General features: G+C 34.9%; 2 protein-coding genes across 3 annotated transcripts; both read right to left on the bottom strand.

Moving 5' to 3' along the window:
- Positions 1–2,805: 2,805 nt before the first annotated feature.
- LOC116013906 (phospholipid-transporting ATPase 3-like) lies at positions 2,806–5,287 on the bottom strand. Its single transcript, XM_031253870.1, has 7 exons — positions 5,113–5,287; positions 4,955–5,031; positions 4,666–4,739; positions 4,119–4,180; positions 3,896–3,977; positions 3,620–3,729; positions 2,806–3,080 (listed from the first exon to the last, which is right to left on the bottom strand). Exons 2-6 carry the CDS (start codon positions 5,001–5,003, stop codon positions 3,688–3,690), a joined length of 309 nt encoding a protein of 102 aa, XP_031109730.1. The 5' UTR covers positions 5,004–5,031; positions 5,113–5,287; the 3' UTR covers positions 2,806–3,080; positions 3,620–3,687.
- A 3,532-nt stretch (positions 5,288–8,819) lies between these two features.
- Positions 8,820–13,327, bottom strand: LOC116012491 (S-type anion channel SLAH3-like). Of its 2 annotated transcripts, none has more exons than XM_031252037.1 (4): positions 13,161–13,327; positions 11,699–12,010; positions 10,243–11,016; positions 8,820–9,454 (listed from the first exon to the last, which is right to left on the bottom strand). In XM_031252037.1, the coding sequence occupies exons 1-4, from the start codon at positions 13,245–13,247 to the stop codon at positions 9,086–9,088; spliced, it is 1,542 nt and encodes a 513-aa protein (XP_031107897.1). In that variant the 5' UTR covers positions 13,248–13,327; the 3' UTR covers positions 8,820–9,085. The 2 variants fall into 2 exon arrangements, with proteins under 2 accessions (XP_031107897.1, XP_031107898.1); XM_031252038.1 differs by having other exon boundaries at positions 10,282–11,016.
- Positions 13,328–17,447: the final 4,120 nt, after the last annotated feature.

Below are 17,447 nucleotides of genomic sequence, written 5' to 3'. Positions count from 1 at the left end.
AAAAAAATGTTAAAATGTAATTTGCATAATTCAGTTAAATAAATTTATGAGAAAGAAAGAGAAATTATATGTTGGAACAAGATGTTTTAATAATGAAATTATATTTTAGCTCTCTTTGTGAACGACATAATTATAAAAATTTATATAGATCAGAAGATTGGTTGTAGTAAGCAAATGAAAGTTAGAGATATAATATGTCAAAATTAAAAGTATGTAACTATATTTAGTAGTATTAAAATAATCGAGGACTAAAATTAAAATTTACACTATTTCTAATTATTAACTTTCTAGCTTTTAGCTAATTTATTAGAAATAGAGCCTTAATCGTTGTCAAACCCGTTGTTATGCCATGGACCCGTCACCCGGCTCCACCTTGCAAGGTGGGTCCGGGTCCATGTTAACAATTTCATAACTCTATGTTCACAGTTTCATAATTTCATGTTCACAATTTCATAGCTCAACGTTCACAATTTCATAACTCTATGCTCACAATTTTATAACTCTATGTTCACAATTTCATAACTCTATGTTCAACAATATCAAAACTCTATGTTCAATAGTATAACACAATTTTTTAATCTATATAATAAAATTGTGAATATAGAGTTCAAAAATTGTGAATATTGAGTAATGTAATTTTGTATATTGAGATCTAAAATTGTGAACATTGAGTTTTAAAATTGTGAATATAGAGTTCTAAATTTGTGCACATAGACCCGGGTCCACATTGCAAGGTGGACCCGGGTCAATAGCATAATTTGCCAAGCACATTGTGCTCAAATGGCATATAGTGACTCTCTCATATGGGAGGTCATGAGATCGAGCCTCAGTGAACGTTGAGTGAATTCATGGGGTCTATGATATAATCCAGTGAAATCAAAATCTTGGATTATAAAAATTGGGCATTATTAAGAAAAAATTAAAAATAAAATTATTATGACAAATAAAATGGGTGTATGGGCACGCAAATTATACTGTATTACCATGGACCAAAGTTTACTTTGCATTGTAGACCTTAGTCCAAAAATAACCTAAGAATTTTTGTATCAGGTTAACAATGTAATATGAACCTGGCCCATGGTATAACAATTGGGGTATATGGGCAGTGGCGGATCCAGAAAAATTTTTCAGTGGGGGCGAAAATGTAGTTTAAAAAAATCACTTAAAAGGAATATAATCATAAATATTTTTGGATATACACGAAAAATAAAACACAATAAAACTTTATAAATATATTAATAACAATATATGAAACATAATTAATTTGATAAAATAATTCAAATAAAAAACACATTATAAATTGAATCACTTAAAAGGAATATAAGCATAAATATTGTTGGATATAAATAAAAAATTAAAACACACTAAAACTTAAAAAAAAAATGTTAATAACAATATATGAAACATAAATAATTTAATAAAATAATTTAAATAAAAAATTACACATCTCATTATTATATATATATAAAGGGAATGAAAAAAGATTTGAAGGAATGAATATATCTCATTATTATATATATAAAAGGAATCAAAAAAGCTTGGAAGGAATGTATACCAAGTTTAGAAGGGAATGGGAAAAGAAGTGAAGTAGGATTCAAACATAAAGGGGATGGGAAAAGAAGTGAAGAAGGCTTCAAACATAATCACACATGCTGCTAAGCAGAGTTGAACCCTTGCACTTTTCTAGTCTAGATACAGACGCACTTTTACCAACTCGACCAATTAATCAATTAGTTACTTGTGTCTGTTTTCATATACTTATATCTAAAATTGTACTATACATACACATATATATACAAGGGCTATATAGGGGGTGGGGTGGGGTGAGTGGAGGCAGCTGCCCCCACTGCTCCCATGCTGAATCCGCCCCTGTATATGGGGTACAGGGTACTATTAAGATTCTCGCAAGTGGCAACCGATGCAAACTAAAGACTATTGTAAATGTACTAAAAAAAAAGACTATTGTAAATGTTGGTAGTAATTATATATAGGAAGTAGGTAAGTAAATGCAATATTTTATTTGCTAACCATAAATAGAATGTCTGAACGAATCATATTCATATTTTTGGTCTTTAATTCACTGAATCAAAGGGATTTAAAACTTATGCTGAATAGTAAATTAAGAAAGAAACATAACAGTTATAGCGATAGTGAAATAGTATTATTCCACATTTCCGCCTATATAAGCAATGGTTAGTGAAGGCAATGACCACAACTCTCTTTTCCCTTTCTTTCATACTTTGTTCTACACTAAAACATATATCAAGAAAAATGGGTTTTTAGTTTTCATTGAAGGTTTTCTCTCTGGTATGCGTAGTCTCTGTGACAATGATGAGTACTACAACAAAGCTCGTATACTCAAAGAAGAAAGTGATAAATTATAGACTCTTCCACCTCTCCCGTTCTCGATTCCGCCTTTTCCATTTCCATTACCACCTTTGCCTAATATTCCAGGGCTCCTCCCTTTGCCTTCATTGCCATTACCACCTTTGTCTAATATTCCACGTCTTCCCCCTTAGCCTTCATTGCTACTTCCACCTCTTGGCCCTGGGTTTCCCAATACATATTCCAAGGTTTCCCAATACATACTCCAAGGCTTCTTCCCCCTATCCCTTCAATGAAAGTATTCACACCAATACATATTCCAAGACTTCTTCCGTTCCCATATCCCTTGACAGTATTCACACCAATACATATTCCAAGGCTTCTTCCGTCCCCATATGTCGCCGGAAAAAAACGACCACTAGAACTCCAGACATGTCCGAAAATTCCGACCACTTTGGTGGTCGGAAAACTGGAGATAGCAAATAAAAAATATGCATTTCACTACAGAGAAACTGGAGATAGCAAATAAAAAATATGTATTTCACTACAGAGATCGATCTCTGTAGTGAAATGAAAAAAAAAAAAACATATACAAATTTCATAGGCTTGAAGAGAACTCATTCATGAATATAAAGTAGAAAATTTAAAACAAGTCAAAATATGCAATTTTGGAATTTAACTTCTGATTCAATCTCCAAACTATTTTTCCGATACTGCCACTAACATTGGACCGCGGGAGGAAGTGTGTAGTCAAGCTGCAAACAATCACAAAAATAATAAGTGTCATCAAAAAAAAAAAAAAAGCACACTAATTATAACTTCAAGTATAATTAATCAGATGACAAATATGTGAGTTTTATCTTGTTGAAAAATCTAACAGACTAACACTAGAAGTCTATAACTACAAAACATGACTACAGTCACTAGACTTTTAAAACTAATCACCAATATTTACAGGGTAATAAGTAGACTGTCTTTACGATGTGTTCTGAAGCCAAAAACAAAAACCCTTTATGTCCCTGAAAATGCTAGTTAGGCATATGATGACATGGCAATGAGCAAAAGTCTAATACATTGAAGGTCTTGAATTATTGGTAAAGTGTGCAAATTTAGAACTTTTCTTTCTTACTAAAACAATGGAAATTGCAAGAGAAGACAATGCAATAGTTTATTATGTATGCCAAGAAGACACAGAAAGAGGAAAATCTACTGATATGACTAAGAAAATGGTAACAAACTTAGCCCATAAATATTAAAAATTAAAGAGGGAAGGAATTATTAGCAGTCTACTTACTCTCACAATGTCCCCAACCTGAAGTTTCTTCCAAGGAACACTCATCCATTTCTGATCTTGAAAGACGTCTACATGAGTATTTTAATTGACATGTCATTCTGGAAACGTTTCTGTGCACAATTTTGAAGAGAGAATATAAGCAGTAGTTCTGGCACATTAAAATAGACAGCAGAGTTTAAGTTATGCAAGACTCAAGTTAATGATCTGTCACAGAAATACTCTCACAGAAAATGATCATTCATAAAAATAATGGCATATTTAGCTAATGGCACATACCCAGACTTCCATTGCCTCTTTTATAAGAGAAACAAGAAGCACCAAACTCAAAGGAACCACATTTGTTATCGGACTCACAGGACTGCACCAAAACAAAAATTTATAGATACAAAAAAATCTCAATGAACTGATGCAAAGATTAACTTTCTTCTTTTCAATTTATCCTTGTGTTCGATCGATTGGGCATATATTTTTAAGGTTTTATCCAGCTAAAGAAACATACCTGATTGGAGTGCATGACAGAATGGATATCATAAGGAAGTAGAGGTTAGCCACCCACCTGAACCGTCAGCATAAACAAAATACAGAACCAAAAATAAGATAAAAGTGAACAGAAATACAGGTTGAAGAATATAAGTTGGCAAGTTAATAGCAATCATGTTTATTCCAAAACAAAATGCAACAATGTGTATTCTCCAACCTAAAAATATATAAATAGAGTACTTTTTTTGATAAGTAATACTGAATACTTATTTCAACAAGTAATGCAGAACATTCATTATAATTCAACTTATTTTAACCTTTTCTGATAAGAAATCTCAACCAACACAAAAATAAATGATCAGGTGTAAATGTGTAGCACATGTATCTATTGATACAGTATTCTATTGACTCAGAATACAGAGTAATTACAAACAACATTCTAAGCATAACCTGCTCATCTTACAACTGCATTTTTCTCAAGTGTCCAGCAAATTCTTCCTTTGGAAGGGAATACATATAAAGATGAATTAAAGAACAAGGGAATGAGTGAGGGAGAGAATTCTTACACTGAGTCCAACGCAATGATCTGTTTTACTAGCTTGCTTTAGTTTGGCAGATTTATCTTTCACGAACTTAAGCCCTAACAAAATTGAGGATTGAATTACAATGAAAATCATCTAAAAGAAATCCAGAATGTGTAAGGGACCAAGCAGTCTGATAATAATTTTGCAAAAGCCAAGGCACTTATGAAAACCCTATCAATTTCGCGAATTTAAGCCCTAACAAGACCATAATCCATAAAATTCAAGATTTAAGAACAGTACATCATAAATAACTAAAATAGCAGTAAATTACCTGTTACATATTCAAGGCCAAGACAGTCACCAGAAAAGCCTACCAACATAAAGTATCGAAGGCAGATTTTGGGCTTCCTATGTAGAGAGCCATATAGGTTAAAGAATGAGTAGTTGAGCTTGAGACTATGAGTATCAGTAGAGATTATAAGGACTTACCGGAGAGACGGAGACGAGGCTGTGAGCGGCAGAGAGGCAAGGAGGCGAAGATCGAGCCGGAGACAGAGTAGTTGTCGCCTGTGGAGGTCTCCGGAGGTGATGGCCGGGTGTTGAGACACAGAGAGTTGTAGGTGAGGAGAGAGAGGGGCAAGCGGCGCACAAACGAGGTCAATCTCTAACTTTTATATATATATATAAAACGATTTCCGACCAATTTTGGTGGTCGGAACAAAAAACACCCCGTATTAAGTGTTAACAATTTGAAATGGCCGAAAGAAATTTTCGACCAAGTAAATTTTGTAGGTGGTCGGAAAATTTGTCGGAAATTTGATGTTTTCCAGCCGTGAGTGGCAACCGATGCAAACTAAAGACTATTGTAAATGTTGGAGTAATCATATGAAGTATGTAAGGAAATGCAATATTTAATTTGCTAACCATAAATAAAATGTGTGAACGAATCATATTCATATTTTTGGTCTTTAATTCACTGAATCAAAGGGATTCAAAACTTATACTGAATAGTAAAGAAAGAAACATAACAGTTACAACGATAGTGAATTACTATTATTCCACAGCTTGGCCTATATAAGCAATGGTTAGTGAAGCCAATGACCACAACTCTCTTTTCTTTCTTTCATACTTTGTTCTACACTAAACATATATCAAGAAAATGGGTTTTCGGTTTTCATTGAAGATTTTCTCGGTGGTATGCGTGGTCTTTGTGACAATGATAAGTAACTACAACGAAGCTCGTATCCTCAAAGAAGAAAGTGATAAATTATCGACTCTTCCACCTCTCTCGTTCTCGATTCCGCCTTTTCCATTTCCATTACCACTTTTGCCTAATATTCCAGGGCTCCCCCCTTTGCCTTCATTGCCATTACCACCTTTGCCTAACATTCCAGGTCTTCCCCCTTTGCCTTCATTGCCACTTCCACCTCTTGGCCCTGGGTTTCCCAATACATATTCCAAGGCTTTTTCCCCCTATCCCTTCATTGACAGTATTCCCACCAATACATATTCCAAGGCTTCTTCCCCCTATCCCTTCATTGACAGTATTTCCACCAATACACATTCCAAGGCTTCTTCCCCCTATTCCTTCATTGACAGTATTCCCACCAATACATATTCCAAGGCTTCTTCCGTCCCCATATCCCTTGACAGTATTCCCACCAATACATATTCCAAGGCTTCTTCCCCCTATCCCTTCATTGACAGTATTCCCACCAATATATATTCCAAGGCTTCTTCCGTCCCCATATCCCTTGACAGTATTCCCACCAATACATATTCCAAAGGCTTCTTCCCCCTATCCCTTCATTGACAGTATTCCTACCAATACATATTCCAAGACTTCTTCCGTCCCCATATCTCTTCATTGACAGTATTCCCACCAATACATATTCTAAGGCTTTTTCCCCCTATACCTTCATTGACAGTATTCCCACTGACTCCCAACCTCCTAAAACCTTGGCCTCAAGTTGATAGATGTTATTCAAATTTGGAATTGAAGATTTTGAATAATAATTTGGCTTTCCTTTATTATTGTTTTTTAGCTATTATTAATACAATAAGTTGTAATGCTTCAGCTTACATACTCAATCTTTATTCTAGAGTTACTATATATTTAGTAGAGCATTTGAGAAATGAATTGATGAATAATATTTTTCTTCTTTTTTAATTCAGATATTTCCTTTAAATTGATGATTAATCTTTAATTCTTGATATTAGTTTGGCCTGGTAGAGATACACTTGTACCTTAGATACACTTGCATCACTACTCTTCTACAACCAAAAACAAAAAAATCATAATATAATAATCACTATCAAACATGAAATTAATATGGAAGGGTAATATTTTATATATTATGACACGTTAGACCGAAAATATTATGTAATGATTTTAATAAGAAAGGGTAATTTTCAATTTTCATGTCCAAAACAAAACTTGCCAATGTAATGCGTATCAATCAATATGTTTTAATTGATTAAATATTACTTTTTACACATTTAATCCTTAATATTATAAGATTATATCATTCTGAGTTTATCATAACGTCGAATTTCAATTGTATTTCTAATTTGTGTAATATTTATTAGCAAATAACTAAGTATTTATTAGAAAATTGTATCCCTAACAATTAGGAGCCGTGTACACTAATTCCTACATACTACACTTGGCAAGGGATAGTCCGACCCCCTAAAAATTATATTATATTTATAGTTCTGCCTTTAAATGTAGGAGTAATTATATGAAGTATATTAGTAAATGCAATATTAAAACCGAAATTTAATATTCTAACCATAAATAGAATATGTGAAGGAATCGCGTAATCATATTTTTGTAATTAATTCATCGAATCAAAGGGATTCAAAACTTAGGGGAGTAGTAAAGAAAGGAAATAACGATTATAGGAATAGATAAATGATATTTTGAATAATGGCTGTATATAATTTTTTTTTGTTTTGGTATGCCAAGAGAGACAAGGTATCAGGATTAGTAGATTCTTCTAGTAGCAACACCTCTAGCATCTTTTTCCAACAATATCTTGATGCCCTGTAGAGGTTGATCCAGAATCATTGGTCCCCACTCACTGGTTTGCCGTAAGTGGGCCAGGTAGTCTGCACATTGGTTACCTTCTCAGAGAACATGGATGATGTCAATATTTCTTATTTGACTCATGATAACTTAAATAAGTAAATCAAAGTATCAATTTTCAGGCGGGAATCAGATTCCCCCTTGATGGTGTGCACCATAGCTTTTGAATCTGTTTCAACTACAATCCTCTCCATCCTCCAGTCTTTGGCAAGGAAAAGACCCCTACAACCCCCATAGCTCTGCAATGAAGTTGCGATCCCAACTTTCATCGTGAAACCCACGACACAAGTTCCGTTGTGACCGCAAATCGAGCCTCCCGAGAATATCCATTTTAATTGGGGAATTGAGTTTTTTTAATTTATTGAAGAGGTAATCAAATCTCATAGTTGTGTTTCTAAAAATTTGTCAACCAAACACTAACTATAATTTTGATTCACATTCTAATGTGTAAACCATGAACCAAACGCACCCTTATTGTGTTTCTTTTTCAACTTTTATCAATGAATCCAATAAGTCGTAATGCTTCAGCTTTACACATACACTCAGTCTTCACTCTAGAGTTACTATTTTGTAGAACATTATATTTGAGAAATTAAATGAATTGATGAATAATAATACATTCTTTCTTCTTTTTTATTCAAACATTTCCCCGGTAAACGTATGCATATGAAACAGACCTTGATAAAGGATGGATATCAAATTGGTAAAAATGACATTTTTAGTCTATAGTTGATTAAGTCCGTGAATTATTTGATTAAGATGAGAACTGTATGTTTGTATTCAATGGAGTTCAACAGATTACAATGACAAAGGATAGAAGTATATATACAGGAGAAGTCTCAACTAGACACCAAGGATGAGAGAGCAGCATCTGCGATGAGTCATTCGGAAGGATTAATAGATCCGTCAGCCATGAGGAAAAGAACCTGGCTAGCTGGTATAACTGTATGTTTATATTCAATGGAGTTCAACAGATTACAATGACAAAGGATAGAAGTATATATACAGGAGAAGTATCAACTAGACTAGAATTGATAATCCTAATGTGACTCAAACATATAGAGTCCTAATAATTAAATTTAAATCTGGATCTACTATTCAAGGGACAAAAGAATTGAAATTATTTCTATTTTTAAGAACAAACAAATAAGGAGTATCTTACAATCTGCTTATTACTATGGACTGAAAAAGTATAGTAGAAAAAATACTACTGTAAAGAAAAAAAAAATCTTACAATCTGATCTGATCTGCTGCTTAAATCAAGATCATTGGAAGTGGAATTGGACACACTTAAATTGAAGTCCCTCCTCCTCCCTTGACTAACACTCGTGAACAGTAGAATCGAAAAGTGAATGAAAGAATCGGGACTGACTACTACCTTTCAACATCTTTAGTGTCTGCATATTTAAGGTACATATCAATCTGATTGGCATCCGAGGAGGTGTCTGATGCTGTGTTGTTCCATAGGCGGTGAGATTTTGGTCGCCTTTCACAGATGGCGATGGCAATGTCGTTGGGATAGAGGTCCCCAAGAACAAATGCGTGGATGATGGTGGTGACCAGCAGGAAGGTTACGGTGAGTGAAGCAGCAGCGCTGAGGATGACAGCCAGGGACTTTGTGAGTGTGTTGGTCACCACGGAGGAGTACCTGATGGTGGCAACGGCGGCTCCGGTCATCGGGAATGTGTAAGCCCACCATGCCAATGAGAACTTGAATCCTCGGAAGAAATTTATACGAACACTCTGCAACCAAAACACAAGAATTGTTAGCCTACTCTGTTTTACATTGATGTTCATGTTGGATGGAGACCGCTTAAAAGCCAAGTCTGTTATTGGTAGCTAAATTTTTTTTGGACAAAGTCACTGAAGGGCTAAGTTCAACCGTTGGTGACTTTTGGACGGAGGCTGGTGAAGGATCAAATCCAACAGTCCTACTTTTTGAGGATGTGGCAGCAGCGGTGCTTTAAGACTAATAGATACATGAAATTGTTGGGCGAAGGGCAGGGAAGGGTTAAGTCCAACACATGCTTCTCAAAAATGTGAATGTATATAAGGAAATAAAGTTGCAATTATGCCAATTAAGATTGACAGTTGCTGTTTTCAAAAAAAAAAAAGATTGACAGTTGCTTAGAAGAGAATTGTTGGGTGAAGGCTATGAAAGGGCCAAGTCCAATATATGCTTCTCAAAAACGTGACTGTATATAAAGAAATAAAGTTGCAACTATGTCAGAAGAAGATTAACGGTTGCTTGGAAGGGAATTGTTGGGTAAAGGTTAGGGAAGAGCTAAGTCCCAACACCTTACTTCTCAAAAATGTGGCAGTATATAAGGAAATAAAGTTACTGTAAAATTAAGATTAAGATTGGCAGGTGCTTGAAAGGGAATTATTGGACTAAGGTCAAAGAAAGGCCAAGTCCAATAGTAACTGGCTAGGTAGAAAAGTTATGCTGTCGCATAGTGATAGACGCTTAATCCTAACAATTGAGATTCATTCTATTATTAGCTAGGAATTGATCTGAATATAATACTAACCAGAGAGAAATAAAGGAACAGGGCAATGAAGTAGGCGACCTTAGCTCCATCACCAAAAGAGCCTTGGATCTTGGCCCACGCCATGGAAGCAACGCTGGGTGCAGCAACGAACAAGAAAAACACAGGGTGAAGTTCCTTAGGAAGAGTCTCGTTTGTCGGAAGCCTCTGATACAACGTCACAAACAGAACCATGTAGTGAGCCAATCCAATAGCAAAGAAAAAAATAGGACCCTCTCTGAGCCCCATTGTTGCGCCAAGCAAAGCCCCCACAAAATTCCCAACAATAGAGAGATGGTTGGAAGGATTAGCCACTTTCGACAGCCTACGTTGCCCTCCCGACATCCACTGCCCGTAGATTTTAAGCTCCAGGCAAAATATGGGCGCCATAAACACGTACCATAACGAGGAAGGCAGGTTTTCGGTGACGGATGGGGGAACCCCGAGGCCTAAAAAGAGTACCACGATCCATGGGGCGAAGAAGAAGTTGACGCGAACCGGGTGATAGTACTCGCGCCTAACCGCTTCGAAGTAGAGAATGGTTTTGAGAGCGTAGATGGAAGCGATAATGCAGAAAAGCGCGACGGATATGAACCAGAGGACTAGGTTTACGTCCAGGCTGACATGGAGGAATTCGGTGGAAGGAGCTGTGGCAAGCGCTTTCCATAGAATGGCTTGGCTGCTCACGCCGAGACACATACCGAACGATCCGATGGTAAATCGGAGAAGGAACGGCCACGTCCTGTCTTCCGGCAGGAGAACACCCTCCTCAGAAGCCTGCCAGAAACAAATCAAACGCTTATCATTAGGTCAAAAGTTATACCCAGTAGCTAAGGTGCCATTATATTTTCGAAAGACAGCCTATTGGACTTGATCATTTACCTGCCTTCACTCAACAAAGGTGCCATTATATTTTCGAAAGACAGCCTATTGGACTTGATCCTTTACCTGCCTTCACTCAACAAATTGATGGACTTGGCCTTTTACCGGCCTCCGCTCAACAAACACAGAACATCATCGCATCAAAAATCCATGCTATGTACCTTAAGGGTGTCCAATTCTGGACATTCCAATGAGCTATCACATTTTCGAGAGACAGTATATAGATTTGACATTCCAATGAGCTATCACATTTTCGAGAGACAGTATATAAATTTGATCATTTACCGACCATCGACTAATAATTCCCTACTCATTGATTGGTCGACTTGACCTTTTACAGGCCTCCGCCCAACACCCTACAGAAACAGAACGTCATCATATCGAAAATTCGTGCTAGGTACCTTAAGGGTGTCCAATTCTAGAGCCATCACAATTTCGAGAGGCAAATACTGAATTTGGTCATTTACCAGCCTCCCTAATCACTGATCCCTAATCACTAATTGATGGACTTAACCCTTTACCGATCTTCATCCAATAAAAATAGAACATCATCATATAGAAAATTCGCCCTACGTACCTTAAGGGTATCCAATTCTGGGCCTTCCAAGGCATCATAGTATCTGTCCACAGATATACTTTCCATTTCATTGTTGTTGTGGTCGGATCCATCTGATTCTTCTTGTTGTAATTGGCGCTGCTTGGAACGTGCACTCGAGATTTGTTTCTCGCACCTTCCCGACCAAGTCTTGAAAGAATCAAACCTCTTATCCTTGAACTTGCTACTCCTGGGAGTTTTCGTTGCTCCAATAGGAGAAGGCGGCATGCTGATAGAAACAGAATGAAGAATTTTAGCTTCCCCACTCTCCACTGCCGCAGCATCTCCAGTTCTCTGGCAGTGGCCACACAAGATCACCACACCATTATTAGGTTTCAACTAAATCAGCAACAAGGTAAGAGAAAAAAAAAAATTAAATGTTGGGCCGGAGGCCCGTAAAAGGCCAAATCCATCAATTGGCAGTAGGTGAAGGGCCAAGTTCAACGACAATTTATATTGTGGAATAGGGTCCACATAGCATTGCGGACCCTGGATCAAAACGATGCCGTTTGATATTTAAGGTTTAAGAGATTTCGTAGCTTCGCGTTTCTTATGCTTCAATACAAATTTTAATTTATTTTAGGTACAAAATTCATACTCTTAAAGTACAGAATTGTGTAACATGAGGTACAGAAACTCATAAAACGAGATACATATACATGTTTTTTATTTTACTTATGTTCATATTTGATTTATATAAATAATTAGGTCCTATAACCACAAAATTTCATAATACAAAACATAAATTCGCAAAATAAGACACACAATATGTTTTGTGTTATACAACTACTAATCAATTTCATGTACATAATCCTCACACTTAATGTACAAAATTGTGTAACATGAGGTACATAAACGCATAACAGAGATACATATACATGTTTTCTATTTTACTTATTTTCAAATGTGATTTGTGTAAATAATTTATGTCTTATAGGCACATAATTTCATAATACAAGACATAAATACATAAAATAAGACACAATATATTTTTTGTTATGCAACTACTAATCAATTTCAGGTACAGAATCTTTACGCTTAATGTACAAAATTGTGTAACATGAGGTACAAAAACTCATAACACAGAATACACAAACATGCTTTACAGTTAAAAAAAAAACACGTGAACAGAACAACAAACAGTCGCCGTTAAAATTAATGTTCAAATCGACGTCGTCATATAGGACTAGGGTCTACATTATATAAGGAAGTTCAACACCTTACATTTTGAATATGTGATGGCAATTTATACGGAATACAATTGCACCCTTCGTTAATCCTTCTAGCTATTGCTTTTGACAGAATAATAAGCCACTAGTCCTAACAAGGAGTGTCAGAGCCATTTCATGCTCGAGCATCAAGCTATAGCTTCTGACACATATAAGCGCTTGATCCTAGATAGTTATAATTGATCGAGCTGAGTGAGCAGAGAAAATTGACTTACTTTTGTGTCACCATGCTCTTCAGAGCTATCAAAACCATCCACTTCAAGCACACTAACGCGACGAATGAGTGAAGGAAGACTTTCCATTGATAGATCAGATATGATGAGAGAAAGAACCAGACTGCAGGAATTTAAGGCAATCGAATAGGGAGGGGGGGTCAAAGAGAGAAAGCTAAGCGGTGGCAGGCCAGCAGCCAAACCAGAGAGGCGGAGGGCTAAAGCTACTTTCTACGAAGGTGACATCTCCATGGCAGACATATATTAGGTCTATTTGAGCAAACCGGAAACAGCCTCCCTCTCCACAGTCCACACTTACATAAATGTTTTGTACGTTTCTGTCGCAGACAAGAAAAATAATATATGTACAACAACCAAACACATGTACTGAATCATTTTTAAATATTGAACATGAAAATGATGTTAATTAATAAGCATTTATATGACATTAAAGTGCGTGACAAATGAATGCATGCTTAGAGCATTCATAAATCGTTTTATTTTATAGTACTTAAAGATTAGAAACACACTAAGAGCATCCTTATTAGTGCGATATTTCGCGATTATTGAGCAATTTTTGTAAGTGTGATTAGGAAAGAGAAAATTGAGAGAAATGAATGAAAAAAACAAAACAAAACTGAATTTAAAAGAAAAATAATAATAATGATAAGGTCAGGCCCGCCTGGGCGCTGCACAGCAGTGAAAGCTTGAAAGATTACAGATCCCTTGTTACTGTACTATGTTCCCCATTTTTGCAGAGGATCCCTTTCCTCTCTCTCACCTCCATTTTCTCATATTAGGTGGCAAAAATATCTGACAATATCTCCACAATAATCACTGATAATGGTGCTCTAAGCAAGAATGACATGCATGCTTCTGGCTTTCCCTATTCGCAAGGGAATGATATATCAAAGTTTGCTTAAAACAAGGATTAAGTTAGGGGGCCAAAAAATACTAATTGTGAAAAGGAAATTAAAGGCCTATTAGTGGACCAAAAAAAAAAACTTAATAAAAACTTTGGAGTGGTTGGATTGTGAGTGACAAAATTACGAGTAATAATTTATTGTAAATTAAGTTGTATCCTGGCGTAAATTGTAGTACTATTCCCATCTTAGGAAAACAGTAATATAATAGTGTATGGTAAAGTAAAGAGAGAGACAAGAAATGCATGAAGAATCATCCATCTTTTATTATATATTCATCATTCAATCCAATATATACATGATATACAAAATTTCAATATAACTACAAGATTATAAAGGATGATGATCATAATATAATGGAATATGGTTCTTACCCTTCCTAAAACTTTCCTCACATATTTCCCCTCCTGATGTGGCTCACAATCACTGGGTGACTATGAATGTGCTAACCAACCACTAATTAAAAAAATTAAACTAATCAAATGTTGCCAAGTCACAAGGAAAAATAAATTAGAGGTATATAGTATTACTCTAATATAATACCTCTAGTAATGTCTATATATGTTTATTTACAATACTCTCATTTGGACATTACTATATCATACTCATGATCATTAAAAACTTTACTAGCAAAATCCAATGGGAAAAAACATATATAATTGAGGAAAAGAGTAATTGATTCAAGTAAATGTCACTTCCCATGAAGATAACAATTTTCAAAGCCTACACGTTCTAATATATAAATATTTTTTCCAAAAACTAAACGTAGAAAGGAATTTTGTGAACAAATCTACTAGCTAGATTGCCACTAGAGCCAACATTCTGTATAATAATCTAGTAACTCTTCTAGGGCTCACGTGAGTTGAATCTTGACGCTATATATTTTGTCAAGTATTCCTTCACATACTCATTTCTCATTCTCGCATGGGCAGGTCAACTGGTCATAGAAGTGAAGTTTGGTAGCAAAGACCAGGAATCGAGTCTCACTAGTAGCAGTGTAGAGGCAACTTCTCAAAGTGAGATTCCTTATCTACCTCAAGAGATTGGGCAACCGTTAGTGTGATGAGTATATGATATTTGGGTCAAGATAATACTTGGATTTTCCAAGTCTTTCATTTTAAACTCCACATTTAGGCATGAGCTAATATCATCAAGTTCTTTATGCATTCCAATCGTATTTATACCATCAACATAGACTTAGATAATAAATAAATAACTCCATTAGCAACTCTATAGTGAGCACATAATCACACATGGTTTGCATATTCCTTCTTTAGGAGGAAATCACTCAGTCAACTGTTGATTATTCCAAGACACATAAAACCTTCATAATTTAACATTATACATGTTGCAATTTTTATTTTCTCTTATTTCAAGAATTTTAAATCCACCAGCGACTTTTTCAAATCATTATTATAATCTAATGACCCATAAGTATGCAGTCATGATGTTTCATCAACTGCATATCTAGATTTATTTTTCACTGCCAAAGATATTAAGTAGCGTAACTTAATGATATCCAGTGTGGGAGGGTATATTTGATCAAAATCAATTATGAGTTTCTGCGTAAACTCTTGAGTTACAAATCTCACTTTATATCACAACACCTGTGTAAACGCGTGACCACCAGCGTGACCCATGTTTTTCACTTCAAAATGAATATTTCTTCATCTTGTTTCTTCCTTTGGGTCCCCGAGTCATGATACTCGCTCTTTTTTACTTCCTTGACTTTTTCTTGACTTTCGCAACATGCCTTTGTGTCAAGATAACTTCAAAACACATTCAATTGAGCTCCAATTTGCATGATGTTATAATCAACGCCCCCAAATCACCTAAATGACACAAGGGAATCAAATAAGCACATACTTAGCTTCCAATTATCTTGAATTCATTTCAGTTTGATATCAAATGTGCACATAAAAGTACTATGAATTTGCACTTATCATTAACCTATCATACCAATCCTTATTGGCACAGGATTTGTGGATCTTTTTTGATCTAATATATATTATAGAGGTCTTGATCTAAGAAGTGACACAGAAAAAATTAGTGCTCGTAATTACCTTCTAGGCAAACCTATATCCAACATTGAGACCTATAATTTTTGAATCTCAAGATATGACAAATTTTAATGCCCAAGACTCATGTTAAATAATTTTTATAATTTTATTTTAATTCCCAAAATTGACTAAATATTTTTATTACACGTTTATTTTATATTTAAACTTATTTAATAATTAAAAAATAGTTCAAATTGGACTATTAGACATGATCTTTATTTATTATTCTCTCTGTCTCATTTTGTCTGTCATGTTTACTATTTATTAGTCAAACTAAGTCTTTTTTCATTGTTTATTCTTTTAGTAATTTTTAATTATTTTTAAATTTAATTTTTTGTGTTTAATAGTACTTTTACTGTAGTTTCTAAATATATAAATTTTATACACTAATACTAAACTTCATGAAAAATTAAATTAAAAATAATTTCAGTTAAGTTTCGTTATTAATCGAACCAGACAAATAAAATAAGACGAAAGGAATATTATTATTATTATTATTATTATTATTATTATTGTAGAATGGTCCTACTAAAAACTAAGCAATTAATAAGGTGATAAGGTCGAGGAATAAAATAAAAAATTAATAGCATTAAGAAATAATAACATGAACTTGCTGCACATGGCTGGGACCAAAAGTATATCTGTCAGCTGGAAATAGGAAATAAAATAAAATAAATTGGTGGGCTCTCATTTTATACTCTCAAGTTTTAACTTTTACTCTACCCCACAAGTTCTTGATATTGCACTTTTCTACATTATAAAAATAACTCATTTTTATTTTTTTGGGGGAAATTGGAAGGGGGATATCCGACAAACACTCAATAGCTATGACTCAGCTCATTCCTTTTCCAAACACCATCTTGACTCTTTCAATCTTAAGATGGTTCAAAATTATCTCAGGTTGGTCTTGGAACTCAATCAACTGGCACTTCTTCTATCTCGGTGCTACTTTGGTAATAGCATCAATCGTGTTATTAAGCTCACGAGGGACATGCTCGATACACACATCTCAGTCCTTCAATTAATTAAGGGAATACTACTAATTTTTATTTATCACAACAGAAAGTAAAATTAAGAGAATAAAATTTAAAAGTATGTATAGTAGAATGTTAGAACGCAACAAGAAATATATAAAGACGAAGACAGATCAGACATGATTAATTAAAAATCACGGTACGTCTCATGTCTATGTATTATTAGTCAACCTGCATCGACAGACAACTACATAAATAAATAGCATATTTCAGGTGGATGTACTCAAAACCAATGCATGAATTTTCTCCGAGAATCTAATTGACGACGATTGA

This window comes from Ipomoea triloba, chromosome 3, assembly GCF_003576645.1.
Source record: "Ipomoea triloba cultivar NCNSP0323 chromosome 3, ASM357664v1".
Lineage (NCBI taxonomy): Eukaryota > Viridiplantae > Streptophyta > Magnoliopsida > Solanales > Convolvulaceae > Ipomoea > Ipomoea triloba.
This window is presented reverse-complemented; position numbering and strand designations above follow the sequence as displayed.

Excerpts from the sequence above, each read along its gene's own strand:
- LOC116013906 (XM_031253870.1), bottom strand. The coding sequence starts at position 5,003 with ATGTTGGTAGGCTTTTCTGGTGACTGTCTTGGCCTTGAATATGTAACA. Across the intron at positions 3,978-4,118 it reads CTGTCATGCACTCCAATCAG|TCCTGTGAGTCCGATAACAA; the intron begins GTATGTTTCTTT and ends GTTTTGGTGCAG. Across the intron at positions 3,730-3,895 it reads AAGAGGCAATGGAAGTCTGG|AAACGTTTCCAGAATGACAT; the intron begins GTATGTGCCATT and ends AATTGTGCACAG.
- LOC116012491 (XM_031252037.1), bottom strand. The coding sequence starts at position 13,247 with ATGGAAAGTCTTCCTTCACTCATTCGTCGCGTTAGTGTGCTTGAAGTG. Across the intron at positions 12,011-13,160 it reads AAGAGCATGGTGACACAAAA|AGAACTGGAGATGCTGCGGC; the intron begins GTAAGTCAATTT and ends GGCCACTGCCAG. Across the intron at positions 9,455-10,242 it reads TGTTCCTTTATTTCTCTCTG|AGTGTTCGTATAAATTTCTT; the intron begins GTTAGTATTATA and ends TTTTGGTTGCAG.